At 36.4% G+C, this 12,625-nt stretch overlaps 2 protein-coding genes across 2 annotated transcripts; one reads left to right on the top strand and one right to left on the bottom strand.

The window, feature by feature from the left end:
- Window positions 1-66: 66 nt before the first annotated feature.
- Window positions 67-3,934, bottom strand: LOC127412228 (BLOC-2 complex member HPS6). Its single transcript, XM_051648441.1, has one exon. It carries the CDS (start codon window positions 3,698-3,700, stop codon window positions 1,157-1,159), a length of 2,544 nt encoding a protein of 847 aa, XP_051504401.1. The 5' UTR covers window positions 3,701-3,934; the 3' UTR covers window positions 67-1,156.
- An 801-nt stretch (window positions 3,935-4,735) lies between these two features.
- On the top strand, window positions 4,736-11,344 carry nsmce4a (NSE4 homolog A, SMC5-SMC6 complex component). Its single transcript, XM_051647792.1, has 11 exons — window positions 4,736-4,848; window positions 6,873-7,118; window positions 7,566-7,646; window positions 7,813-7,943; window positions 8,051-8,193; window positions 8,394-8,493; window positions 10,173-10,263; window positions 10,359-10,453; window positions 10,547-10,595; window positions 10,728-10,813; window positions 11,066-11,344. The coding sequence occupies exons 2-11, from the start codon at window positions 6,902-6,904 to the stop codon at window positions 11,135-11,137; spliced, it is 1,065 nt and encodes a 354-aa protein (XP_051503752.1). The 5' UTR covers window positions 4,736-4,848; window positions 6,873-6,901; the 3' UTR covers window positions 11,138-11,344.
- Window positions 11,345-12,625: the final 1,281 nt, after the last annotated feature.

The following is a 12,625-nucleotide window of genomic DNA, read 5'->3' as shown; positions in this document are numbered from 1 at the left end:
TGAAATATAGCTCCTCATTTAATTGTTGGATTGAGGAAGAGACCTGGAAATCTTGCCGACAACGACTGAGTGGCAGCAATTAATTAGTCACATTTAATTGCGTTCTACAATGTTAACATCCCTGTAATAGCACTGTCCTAAGTCAAGGATATGTTGATACAAGAGCAACCTTTAAAAACACATTTGTAAGGCATTTAGCATGTGTATCATTGAATTACCAAGTCTGAATAGTTTGATACATCAGCATGCACATTACATGATATGCTGCTGTACATTTCCTGCTCACTTCAATAATGACCAATATAAATCTTAGCTGTGATCTTCACAAGAGATTGTCTTGAAATAATTACACCAGCATATGATGGCAACTGTAGTGTCAATAGAAAAACAAACAACAAAAAAGACATCAGGGCTTATAAATAAATTATCTAGAGCATGAAATGAAGATAAGGACAATTAGCTGTTAATGCTTAGTCATCTCTGACCTTCCAATAGGATCAGGGTGAAAGCATGCCTGCATGTGGTGATTCATTAAAAGGACATTTCTTAAGGTTAGAAAAAAAGAGAATTAGGAATACTGTTAAAAAACAGACTAGTCCATAAACTAAACATGATGAAATGCAGTAAACCAAATAAACGTTACAACAACATATATTACAGTCTATAACAGTAATAATTCAAGCTGTAATTAAACAGTTGTACAATGCAGTTAGTACTTTACAATTTTAATTGTTAAAGGGATAAAGTGAAGTCGTAATTTTCTCACACTTACATTGTTCCAAACTCATTTTACTTTCTTTTATCCATGGAACACAAACAGAGACTTATGTTAGCATCTGTATTCCATACAATGAAAGTGAATGGTAACAGCGCCAAACATTTTGCAGAACATATCCTTTTGTGTTCCATGGAAGAAAGAAAGCAAATAGGTTTGGAATGATACGAGGGTGAGTAAATAACGACAGCATTTTCATTTTAGGGTGTACTATCGCTTTAATGAAAATCGTCTGATTCAGAGAAGCCCCATTATTCTGTTCAGACCATGCATTGTAATTAATACTTCTTAAGACCAGGAAATCAGTATTGAATAGAAGTCCACTTTCTATAGGAAGGGTAGCCATATGATTTGTGAGGGAGAAAGTCAAAGAGGACCAGCTTAAGATGTCACTTGAGGACCAGGGAGAGTTCTCTGCTTAGATGCCTGTAGCTCACTGTCCATCTCAGCACCAGCTCTGGACAGTCCCTTTGCCTGGCGTGGAGGAGTAGGTGGAGGAAGCGTGGTGGGTGACTGAAGGATATCTGCATACCTCTGGCTAGGTTTGGTCTCCCTTTGGAGAACTTTCCTCAGCAGTGGTTTCAGAAGGCCAATTGTGACCTGGCTGCCAAGGGCCTCAAATGGTCCTGAGTTCTGCGTGGATGGAGGCAGGTTTTTCAATACTGTATTAAGTATGCTAGTGACAGTCATGTCCTCAGGGCACAGGGTCCACAATAGGTCCAAGTATGGGTCCAGGTCCCTATGTTGGGCCACTTTACACAGCAGAGTGCTGAAAATCTCTTTATTTAGAAGTGGGCTCTGCCGGCAAAACCTCTCAGCTACTTGGGTGACCCGCTCCCACTGGCCCTGTTTCATGAGAATCTGCAAAGCCTGCATTATGGCTTTAGGCCTCTGACTGCACAAAAGCAGCTCCACTTGAAGGTGTTGGTTGGCCCCTTGGCACGGGAGCACTGTCAAGGCCCGTTTATAAAGTGGCAAACTCTCAGAGCTCTCCTTTACACTGTAACTCCATGAAGAGGTAGAGGAAGCGCCAGCCTGCTGCTGTGCCAGCTCGAGAAACCTGGGCAGCCAGCTTGACTGGAATTTGAAGATAGAGTGGCACAGCAGCTCAAAGACAGGGAGTGCTACATTCACCGTAGTGTGTTTCTGCTGACCGTTGCAGTGAGCAAAGTTTGCTGTTGGTTGGACAGGGCTGAGAATGATTTTCCACAACTCAGCAGGGGCCTTGGAAGATAACAAACCCTCACCGCTGCACCTCAGATGCAGGACAGCTTGCATGGCATGCCAGGATTCGGTGGGAAAGAGATGGAAGATGCTGTTCAGGTATTGAAGGTTTTCCTTCTCTATTTCAGAGCTGAGGAGTCTGCATATTTCCTGCTGCACCAGACTTCCACAATAGCTTTCCAAGTCCTTCTTGGAGGCCTTAACCATTGATGTTTTAACATCCTCTAGCAAAACAAGACTCCTAAGCTCGGATTCGAGCGAGTGCATCAACCTTTCTTGACCTGAGGAATTTTTCTCAGCACTTTTGGACCTCTGGTTGCTGAGGTAATCCCTGAGGATGGCAGCTAGTGAAATGGGAGCCTGAAACATCCCCCCCTTTTTGAGCTTCTCCACTGTGAGCTGTGTGCTACTAAGACTTCTCTGCTGATAATATTTACATGCCTCCTCAAACACAGCTTCAACCAAGCGTGCACTGGAGTCAATGGCTTCTGAATGTGTCGACGAAGACCTTGGTTTAGCATCTAGTTCTGTTTGCTTGACCACAAATAGCCCTGTCTCTGATAACATTTGCGGAGAGTGACTTTCCAAAGAGTTAATAAACAGAAGGCCCTCTCTTTTCAGACTTATTCTCTCCAATTCTAAACCACATTTTGTATCGATTAAGAAGAGAGTCCTGCCTACTGTTAGTGCCAGGGTTTCATTATATATATTCAGGCTATTTAATGTCCCACATGCACTAAGGCAATTGTCAGGCAATTTGTATATCTTCTGTAGACTGCCGTCCCTCTTCAAAATGCACACCCATCCACTGCTGAGCAGAAGTAGGAGATCTCCAAAACCAGCAGGTGAGAATCCACATATATCTGGAGGATTAATGGAAGAGAGAAAGCCAATGCAGTCTGTAACAAGTCTCTTAAAGTCAGATTCCTTGTTTGAGCTTTTCATAAGAAGTGTCCCAATACAAGCACTATGCACATTAAAAGTATCATGCTCGGGTGACCACGCTAGAAACACTTTGGAAGCATACACGGGAGAGGTTTCCCTCATGTCAGGCAGCAGGTATGCTAAATCCCCAGAACTGATGACCATGTATCGAGGATTATTGTGCAATGCCATTTTCACACTGCCCAAATTGACACCCCCCTCATTGACTTCTATAGTCTTTTTGCATATGCAGTATCTGAAGTTGCTGCACACATTACCGGAGCTCTCTGATTGGGGTCTCTCTTCACACCATATAATGAAATTTTGACACATGCACACGGATACCACTTTTGCTCTGGGGCTGTTACACAGATCCACAGTGTGTAGTAAATGCCAGCCTGATTTGCACTCCAGGAATTTCCAGAATTCCACTTTTCCGTTCTCAAAAATCACTCCCAGGACAGAGGCCCCGTCATCCGCTTTGCTTTGGGCAATATAAATCACATCCACTATCGGCATATTCCGCGTTAACGCTAAATCAGCATGTCTCTGTGACTGCATGAGATGGGGTCTCAGATATTTATCATATGTCACGAGACCACTGTTGGGTTGACGCACAATAACATGAATGTGACGTCCATTTGGACTCACGCGAACATCAGACAGGCAGTTTTCAGAGGAGATGTTGGAGTACGCCTGTTTTAAAAACTCTTTTAAATCATTTCCTCTCGTGAAATCGCCGAAATCGGTCACTTGTTCCAGCGCAAGTCGCGTCATGTTTGCAGAAATAAAAGTCGATGTGGATAGGAAGCACAAGATGCGCGTGAAACGCGTAACACTCTCACTTTAGACCAACGGTCATCCACGACCTTCTAAAAACACTTCCGACGGTCATCTCACTTATTAACTCCATGGTCGCGAATGTCAGCTCTATAGTCCATAAATCATACGAAATAACCGTTAATTTCTCTTGTGCTGTCTCTTTCTCCCACTCCTCCTGACATCACGAGTTTGTTAATTTCCGGACACGGAATGGCTGGGTGTCAAAAATGAGTATCCGCCTTCCTAGACAGCACTTTCGCTGCGATTTTGGTACATTGAAATGCTGTCTAGGTAGGAAACTCTCTAAGTTTTGAAACGCGGCCTAAACGTTTTTTTTTTTTACTCTGCAGAAGGGAGGAGTTAACAATCACCCTACTCTATGATCGGAAACTATTTGTATGAGAAGTCCTATAGCTATTTATCTGTTTTTCACTTTTCGTCCACACAAATATTATATTATTGCACAGGAGATATTTATTTAATGAGCTTATATTGCTGAAGATACAAAACGCATACTCATAACTTTGTGCATTTTCGATATGGTAAAAATGACACAAGAATACATTTACATTTAGTCATTCAGCACACAATTTTATCCAAAGCGATTTAGAACATAGCAAGCAATTTGTCATACAAAAGTCAACAATATCTGCAGTCAGACAGAAAATAAGTATTTGTACATAGTCACGTAATAACATTACAGAGAAAATAATCACAGAGAAAATAATTTTACATCGATTGCATTTCCTTTATATTGTTGCATGTTTTCGGTGCATTTTTTAAAATGGAATTTTTAACATATAATTCAACGTCATTTACAAAATGTGAGAAATCTGCTTTACATAGACAGACCATTTTTTATTTTGTGTATGGTATTTATTTTCCCAGTATAATTATACCTGTACAATATAAATACTTCTTTACATTTCAAAATATTACATTTAAAATAAAATATCGCATCAAATACACGAACTATCACCACGCTCTAAAAATATAGGCTATCGGAAGTGACGTATGGCAAGCAAATAAACTTCCTTGAAGTCCCGCGAAGTTTTTACGGTTGATGCAAATGACAGGGATGGACTGTGCACGTTTTAAAGTTTGTAAGTTTACGTAGTATAATATGATTTGCTGATTTCTATACATCGGTGTTGGTTGATTGTTCACTGGCTTTATTTTTTAAGCCTGATCGCGTTTATAGATCAACTGCAGTGAATAGCAAGACCGGAATCAACAAATATGGCTAGCATCAACTAGTACAAAGGCTTTTAATTTCTGTATTTACACTGATCACCAGATACAAGTTATCCTACTTTATTGTTTAATGAGCCAACTTATTAAAAAGACGTATGTCTGCAAGATTCGTTGGTATACATTGTGAAGCATGGACTGTTGTCTCGTTACCTTGTGATTAGCAGAAACACATGGGGGAGTTGACATGTCCAGCATTATTTCTTTTTAAATCAACGTAAATTTTTAGCGTAAAATGTATTTATACTGTGCGTACGTATAAGGGAATGTGGATGTTTAGATGTTGTGACTGCTCACCATTTGTTTAACCATCTTTTGCCTTAATTTATTTCATTTTAAGTAGTGCAAAATAATGTTTTAAAATTACAAAATCCCACGTTTTCTCTCTTTTAATATGAAAACAGCATGCATAGTAATTATAAAAGAATTAGCAAACCCCCCCCCCCCAAAAAAAAAACAACAAAAAACAAGGTTAAACATTGTTTTTTTTTCTGCTTTTCAGTAGTTCAGATATTTACTTGCCAACCTTTTCACAAAAATGTATGTATTTTTAGTAACACCATTTATATTGTTATATTTATAAAACATGTTTATGAGAAAATAATATAAAAATATTGATTTTATTTTGACATCAACAACAAAAATGTCACTTGATGCATGTCCTTGTACTTGAAAACCATGAACAAAACTATGCAACATAAAAGGAAATACGACCCAGGATGCATTAAATACATGTTATGTTTTTACTATGGTGGTTCGACACTTGACTTCCAATGTAAAATCTGGGTCCTGAAGCAAAACCAGTTGAGAACCACTGAGTTAAAGGTACAGACAGGAGCAGTCTGGCTGTGCGGTCGCACACCTACAGTATGTGTTAATTATCATAGGACATTACTTTAAAAGCTCACACAGTTGATGTTATTTTTCATTTAGTAGTTAACTAAAGTAAACTAACATGCTTTAGTTATATAACATGTTATAGTTACATGCTATTTTTTGTCATGTTTATAATTCTGTTAGCTTTCTTATTCTATTTATTGTATTTTCAAAAGGGAGACTTTTTTTTTTACACATACTTCAATAAAAAAAAAAAAATTGTTTCAAATTTCAATTATAGTAAAGCGTTTGTTCAACCAAAAAAAAAAAAACCTTCTGTTTTCACTCCTTTAAGGGTAATTGTAACTGATAATAATAATTGTGTAATACTGTATACCGTGAAACCGTGATATTTTCTGAGATGGTTATCATACCATGAAAATCTCATACCATTGCAAAACTAATATATATATTTAAAGCAATTTAATGCAAATAATTTATAAGGTTTTTAATTTCCAATAAGAGCTAGAAATTATACAATTATAAAGTAAATCCATGAAAAACATTATTTTTTCTTTTGATGCTTACAACTCTTTTAAAAGTAATTTTCACAATTTTTATTAAATGAAACCTCATTTATATCAGCCAGCTATAAACATTTGTAATGAGTTTAAATCAGCAGAATTCACAATAACAATCAATACATCACACAAAACCAAATAAAAATATATGTTTTTACATGATAAACAAGCGTAAGACATTGTGACAATACAGTACTGGCCCATTTGTGCAAGTGACAGTTCCATCTCACACCAGCACCGGGTTCTTATTGTTGAGTCCTGTTAAAGTATTTATTTTCAGTGTCCCACATACTGTACAATACTATACTATACCTTGGTGAAAGCTGTTTAATTTGGGTAAAAACATATCAATGTAAAAGATAATTTTGGCTGATGGTAGATGGTTTTAATTTTTGTTTTTATTGGGACTTAAATTCATAGTTTTAAAAATTTAAGTTTTTCTTTTATTCGTGACCTGACTACTGTGTCTTTCTGAACAGAAAATCAAGCAGCTTTTCAAACACTGGAGATGTCTGATCGGAAGAGGAAGTCTCGAGGGAGTCAAGAGGAGCAGGCAGGACCATCCAATGGAGTGGGTGGGCGGAGCAGGCCAGAGTGGGCTGGTGATATTGGTGATGAAGATGATATTGGTGCCGGACCCTCTGGTATTAGTGAGGAAGATGATGATCCAGCACGCAGGAGAGAGATCAGAAGCAAGTACAGGGATCTGATCAATTCTGTCCAACGTAAGTATAAGATTTGCAAAATCTCCGTCTCTGTATGACTGTCAAAGTTTGCTTTATTTATGCAGTTTGCTATTTAAAGATAAAATGTGTAATTACTGAGCAATGGAATTGCAAAAATAATTGTTATTGTCATACAGGTTTTCTTCCATTGGTCGGTCAAAACAGATAGCCCCCCCCAAACTCACACCATTGGTTCAGCTAATTTGCTGTGGTGGGCTGGTTGGGATACCCAGACAAACAGATACATTTTTTTAATCGGTCCACAGTGTTTTATTCTTTTCGGCAAAATAAATGCACAAATTGCTTACTTATAGCTGACTCTTCACATTAAGCTGGTATAGGATAAAGTATTTTAACACTGAAAAAATTACACACTTCAGCTCTAAGTTACAAAAGTAATGTAGTGTAAAGTATATTTGAAAAGTGCGTTGTTCTTTTTGTTCACAGAAAATCGTGAGGACATGTTGAGCCCTGCCAACAATAAACTCACTGATGTTTTAGAAGAGGCCAACAAACTGTTTTCCAGTGGTAATATACACACTCCATATTCTGGCACCTACTATTGCAATTCGGTGCATTAATTGGATGCATGATTTGCCACACCTCTACAAACACAGTTTCTATGTATGATGATTTTATGGTGTTTGCGTGAATCTTCTTCTGTGGGGTTGCAGTGGTGTGTCTCTGCTTTCAGTCAGACAGGCTCGCGAAGCAGCACTGGACGCTCAACTCTTGGTACTTGCCACTGATCTGGGCAAGGAGAAGGCCAGCCAACTACATGCTGAAGGCTCTGCATTTGATCCTACTGCATTTGCAGAGCATTTGGTATGTTACAGGGAGAAGAAGAGGCCATATCTCGTATTTCAGCTCAGAATATAAATGTAACCTTTTGCACTTTCACTCTGAACTGATTTTCATGTTGATCATTCTAGTTGTCCTTCATGGGTCTGAATCGTTTGGAGGAAGATGATGATAATCAAGATGGAAACGATGGATATTTACCACAAGATGCCTGGCAGAAGCTTGCAAAAAGATCTGAGTACTGCTTCAAAACAGCCCCTTCATTCCACTACATGTGAGTAAAGTCTGTAGTTAGTCAAGTGAAGTATAGAGATCAGATATTTGTTCATAGCTTTTAACAAGGAGAATGTTCTGATTTGTTGTGATGAATAGCCTACTACAAGTTTATATCTTTTGCAGATACCTCTCATAGCCTTTTAGGAGAGTTTACAAATAAAATTTGCATTAATGTTTTTTTATTTTTTTTTATTCAAGGTTGGGCTCATTTTTGGCAGAGCCTCCCCCGCCACGGCAGAGAGTTGAAAGACAAAGGAAAGCACCCAGCAAAGAAGCAAAACGAATTATCCCCACTCAGGTGTGCACAAGCAAGCATCCATTTTCTCTCCAAATATCTTTTGTTATCTATCTGGTTAGTTCCAGTTCCTGTTGGCTGCCAAAAAGTAATGTTGAAATTAACCCCAGAGCAGGCAAGAGTTGAAAATAATTAGCAAGAAATCATTTCATGTCACTTTTTATATCATTTTGACTTAAGTAAAACATATCTAAAATAATCTTTTATATATTTGATATATTTATATAATTTTTATGAGTTGTATCTCCCAGGACATGTTGCCCTATTAAGGTGCAAAAAAGTCTAAGTCATCAATATTTCTGTTTTAGTTGATGCGAAAAATGATGAGTTTCTGACTTCTCCTCATATTTTCAAACATATACGAGTGAGTGTGTGTGTGTGAGAGTGTATGTGTGTGTGTGTGCGCAGATTACTTGTGAATTGTAATCAGATACTGATTACAATTTCCATGACAAAAAAATGCAACCAGTAATGTAAACTTGTTGATTAAATTTTTTGGGGGTAATCTAATCTGATTACTTCCAACCTAATTCTATTTTATTTGATGTCACATGCATTTGAGTAGTATAAACTTGTATCATTTTAACATAAAAGTACAATAACAAAGAAAATGTATTCCATTCTTTATTTCAAACAAATAGAGCCTCACAAAAAGAGTGCCTTGTGACATTTTTAAAAAGATCATCAAACATTACATGAATTAACAAACAATAAATATTAAATCTAACAGCAATGACAGGGCATGGACAAAGTTTATAATTCAAAACACTGAGACAACAAGTTCATTTTAAGTGCATAAAACAATAGAAACATAACAAATATTAATTGGTCATAAAATAATAAAATCAACATAAAAGGATTCTAAAATGAACAAAAATTAATAACCATAAAATCAACAACAATGGCGTTGCTAGCTATATCAGTGTTATGCTGATTTAGAATGAAAAATGCAAAAGATTGAAAACAAGAGAATGATTAGGGTGATCAATACATTATTAACAATTCACTGCCGTTGCCTTCTTAATATGTAATCATGTAATCCATAAAAAAGTAACTGTACTCCGATTACGAATATTTTAAAATTGAATTTAATCCAATTACAAGTACGTGATTTTTGTAATCAGATTACGTAATCCAGATTACATGCAATCTGTTACTACCCAGCACTGTTTGTAACAAAACTGAGAAAAGTTTAGCTTTAAGGTTGCATGTATGACATGTGTAAGTGTTATAAATGTGTATGTGTAATATAGTGGATTAACCCTTTTTTCTTCCCTTAATTTGGCAACATATCTCAGGGGATACGCAAACTTCAAAATGTGCTAAACAAAAGCATGAACAATTTTCTTCATCCGCATCTTAATAATAGCAGTTTTAAAGGTTTTTTTTTTTTTTTTTTTTTACTGAAGAAAAGTAAGATTAATATATAATTAATTATCACAAAGTCAGCATGTCCTGCACCATGGGCGGCCATGTTGGTTTTAGGTCAGGCTGACTTAACGATCACAAACAATTTGAACCAAGTCATGTGACCCACATACTCAAAACAGACCCAACTATGATAAATGGTAAGAAGACTGGGTGAGAAACTCGTTCTCATACCCCTATAAGAAACTAAAGAGTATGTATCTTGTGGTGCATGTTGCCTGTTTTAGGGTTAACAAAATATCTTGTCATCACAGCTGAAGAAAATGGAAGAATCGCACCAAGAGGCTACAGAGAAGGAGGTTGAAAGGATTCTTGCATGTCTGCACCGTTACTTCGCCGATGACCGTAAGCATATTTGTCTTAGTAGTTCTTGACAACACAGATTTAATTCTTTAAATGCAGAATCTATGAAAAAACACCATCAACCTTTTTCGGAACAGCTGAGTTACCCATTTCGTATTACGAATTCGTCATCGACCCCCATTCCTTCTCTCGGACTGTGGAAAACATTTTCCATACGTCTTTTCTCATAAGGGTGAGTCAAGAGGCTACAGTAGCTGCGGAGTTTCAACATCGGTCACATAATGGAGTATAATACAAATTAAATGTTTATTTTTATAACCCTCAGGATGGTCTGGCGAGGATGTACTTGAATAAGGATAAGTTTCCTTGTATAGGTAAGATTGCTGATACATTTATGAACAAGTCACCGTTTTGGTTCTGCATTCAGGGGACAGATGCACAGATACATTTTTAGTGTGTATTTACTTGCAGATGATATTTATATATTTAATATTTGTGTGTGATAGCTCCAGTAGAGGAAGGTGAGATAGAGCCTGGTGGATCTGCAGTCCGTCATCAATGTGTTGTCTCCATCAGCCAGGCAAGCTGGAGGGTGAGTACCTTATGACTGTGTGTTTGATTGACATTTTCACTATTCAAGCAAATTTGAGTTGGAATTAAAAACAAATATTAATAAAGGGTTTTCTGAATGGCAAAAATTGCCACGGAAATTATTTGAAAATTCCAGAGCTATTTAAGATGGATTACAAAATGAAAGTTGTTTGCCATGTTTAAATAATGGTTATTTACCATGAAACTGTTATGATAAATGATAAATATCCTTGATCTTTTTTTGTTGTTGCAGGAAATCATTGATGCCTTTGATATTAAGGAAGCTCTAATCCCTGTTCCAGAAGTTTTGTCACAGGACAGCTAAGTAAGGAATAAGTGTAAACAACTGTAAATCAGCAAAATTAACATCTTACGTTGTTAACTGCAAACAACAAATCATTTGTAATTCTACAGTTTTTTTTCTTTTTCTATATTTTTAATGTTGGTGATCTAAATTTTAAGAATTATATTCTTGTTTTTTGTATAATGTGTAATAATTGTGTCTTATACAATAAATGTAAGTGAATGTGCAGTGTCAGATTCAAACCCAAGTTTTGCAATGGGATCTCTTGAAATAAAAACTGAAGTGTTTCCATTTAATGGAAATATTCAGTGTAAATGTTATATCTAAGATGTCCAGAACAAAATATGCAGTCCCGCAGGAAAAGCATGCTAAACAAATCATCAGAAAAATGTTATTGCCTATTGGTGATAAAATATTTTATATCACCACATAGGGGAGAATCTCATGGGAGATTTCTATTGACACCTAGATTAATCTTCTAGTCCACTCAGAGGCTTAGATATTTGATGAAACAGTGGGGGTGTTCCATGAACTGATAATTAGACTGAATGTCTATGGACGAGCACATCTGTAAGGGGTGAGATGCGTCAGAGCGCCACCTACATTCCAGATCTGCATTTTGTGATGGAAGGTGAAAGAGGAAAAAATATTATTTCTACTACTTGCTGCCATCTAGTGAAAACAATAAGACTTGTTAAAGGGAGATAGAGTGAACAGAACCAGAATTACATGCTAATGAATTTAGGAAAAATTTGTATTTTATATATATAAAATATATATGTTCATCATAACATTGGAAACATATACAGTATTATGAGTCCTATTTTTTTTTTTTTAATGGGGGGGGGGGGGGAGGGGTGTTCTGAAATAATTTGACAATGTTTTTGCAAAAAGTCCACAGTATGTTTAAATGGTGAGCTTTTAAATTAGAAAAAAATGTGTTTAAGGGGTTAATTACTCTTTTGGTAAATTTTGTTTTAGCAACAGCTCTGTGGTATAAACTATTTGTTCTAGTTTGATCTATGTTCCTGTATATTGTTGTTACTATATCAGGTCTGTAGATTTTTGTAGGTCATTATTTTATATATATATAAAGCTTGCTTTGTTAGCCACTATGCAAAGTTTAATGCTAATTTGCAAGTCAAAACACAACACGAGTGTGTTTATATTTATGGCCAGTGTTGGAGAGTAACGGAATACATGTAACGGGATTACGTATTTAAAATACAAAATATAAGTAACTGTATTCCACTACAGTTACAATTTAAATCGTTGGTAATTAGAATACAGTTACATTCAAAAAGTATTTTGATTACTGAAGAGATTACTTTGCATTTTATTGTAATTTGTTTCATTTAATATTTAGTCCTTTCAGATGGAAAAAATGTATACATATAAATTATGTGATCCAAAGTGCATTTGAACAGCAGTGAAACGTTTCTTATGATGTGTTACAGAGAAGAAAGTTTAAGTAAGTTTTGAGCACAAGAAATAGAATAAACCTTGTGT

Source organism: Myxocyprinus asiaticus, chromosome 21 (genome assembly GCF_019703515.2).
Source record: "Myxocyprinus asiaticus isolate MX2 ecotype Aquarium Trade chromosome 21, UBuf_Myxa_2, whole genome shotgun sequence".
In the NCBI taxonomy this organism is placed as follows: Eukaryota; Metazoa; Chordata; class Actinopteri; order Cypriniformes; family Catostomidae; genus Myxocyprinus; species Myxocyprinus asiaticus.
The sequence above is the reverse complement of the archived record's forward strand: the minus strand, read 5'-3'. Positions and strand labels throughout refer to the sequence as shown.

Excerpts from the sequence above, each read along its gene's own strand:
- nsmce4a (XM_051647792.1), top strand. The coding sequence starts at position 6,902 with ATGTCTGATCGGAAGAGGAAGTCTCGAGGGAGTCAAGAGGAGCAGGCA. Across the intron at positions 7,647-7,812 it reads CAACAAACTGTTTTCCAGTG|TCAGACAGGCTCGCGAAGCA; the intron begins GTAATATACACA and ends CTCTGCTTTCAG. Across the intron at positions 10,814-11,065 it reads TCAGCCAGGCAAGCTGGAGG|GAAATCATTGATGCCTTTGA; the intron begins GTGAGTACCTTA and ends TTGTTGTTGCAG.
- LOC127412228 (XM_051648441.1), bottom strand. The coding sequence starts at position 3,700 with ATGACGCGACTTGCGCTGGAACAAGTGACCGATTTCGGCGATTTCACG.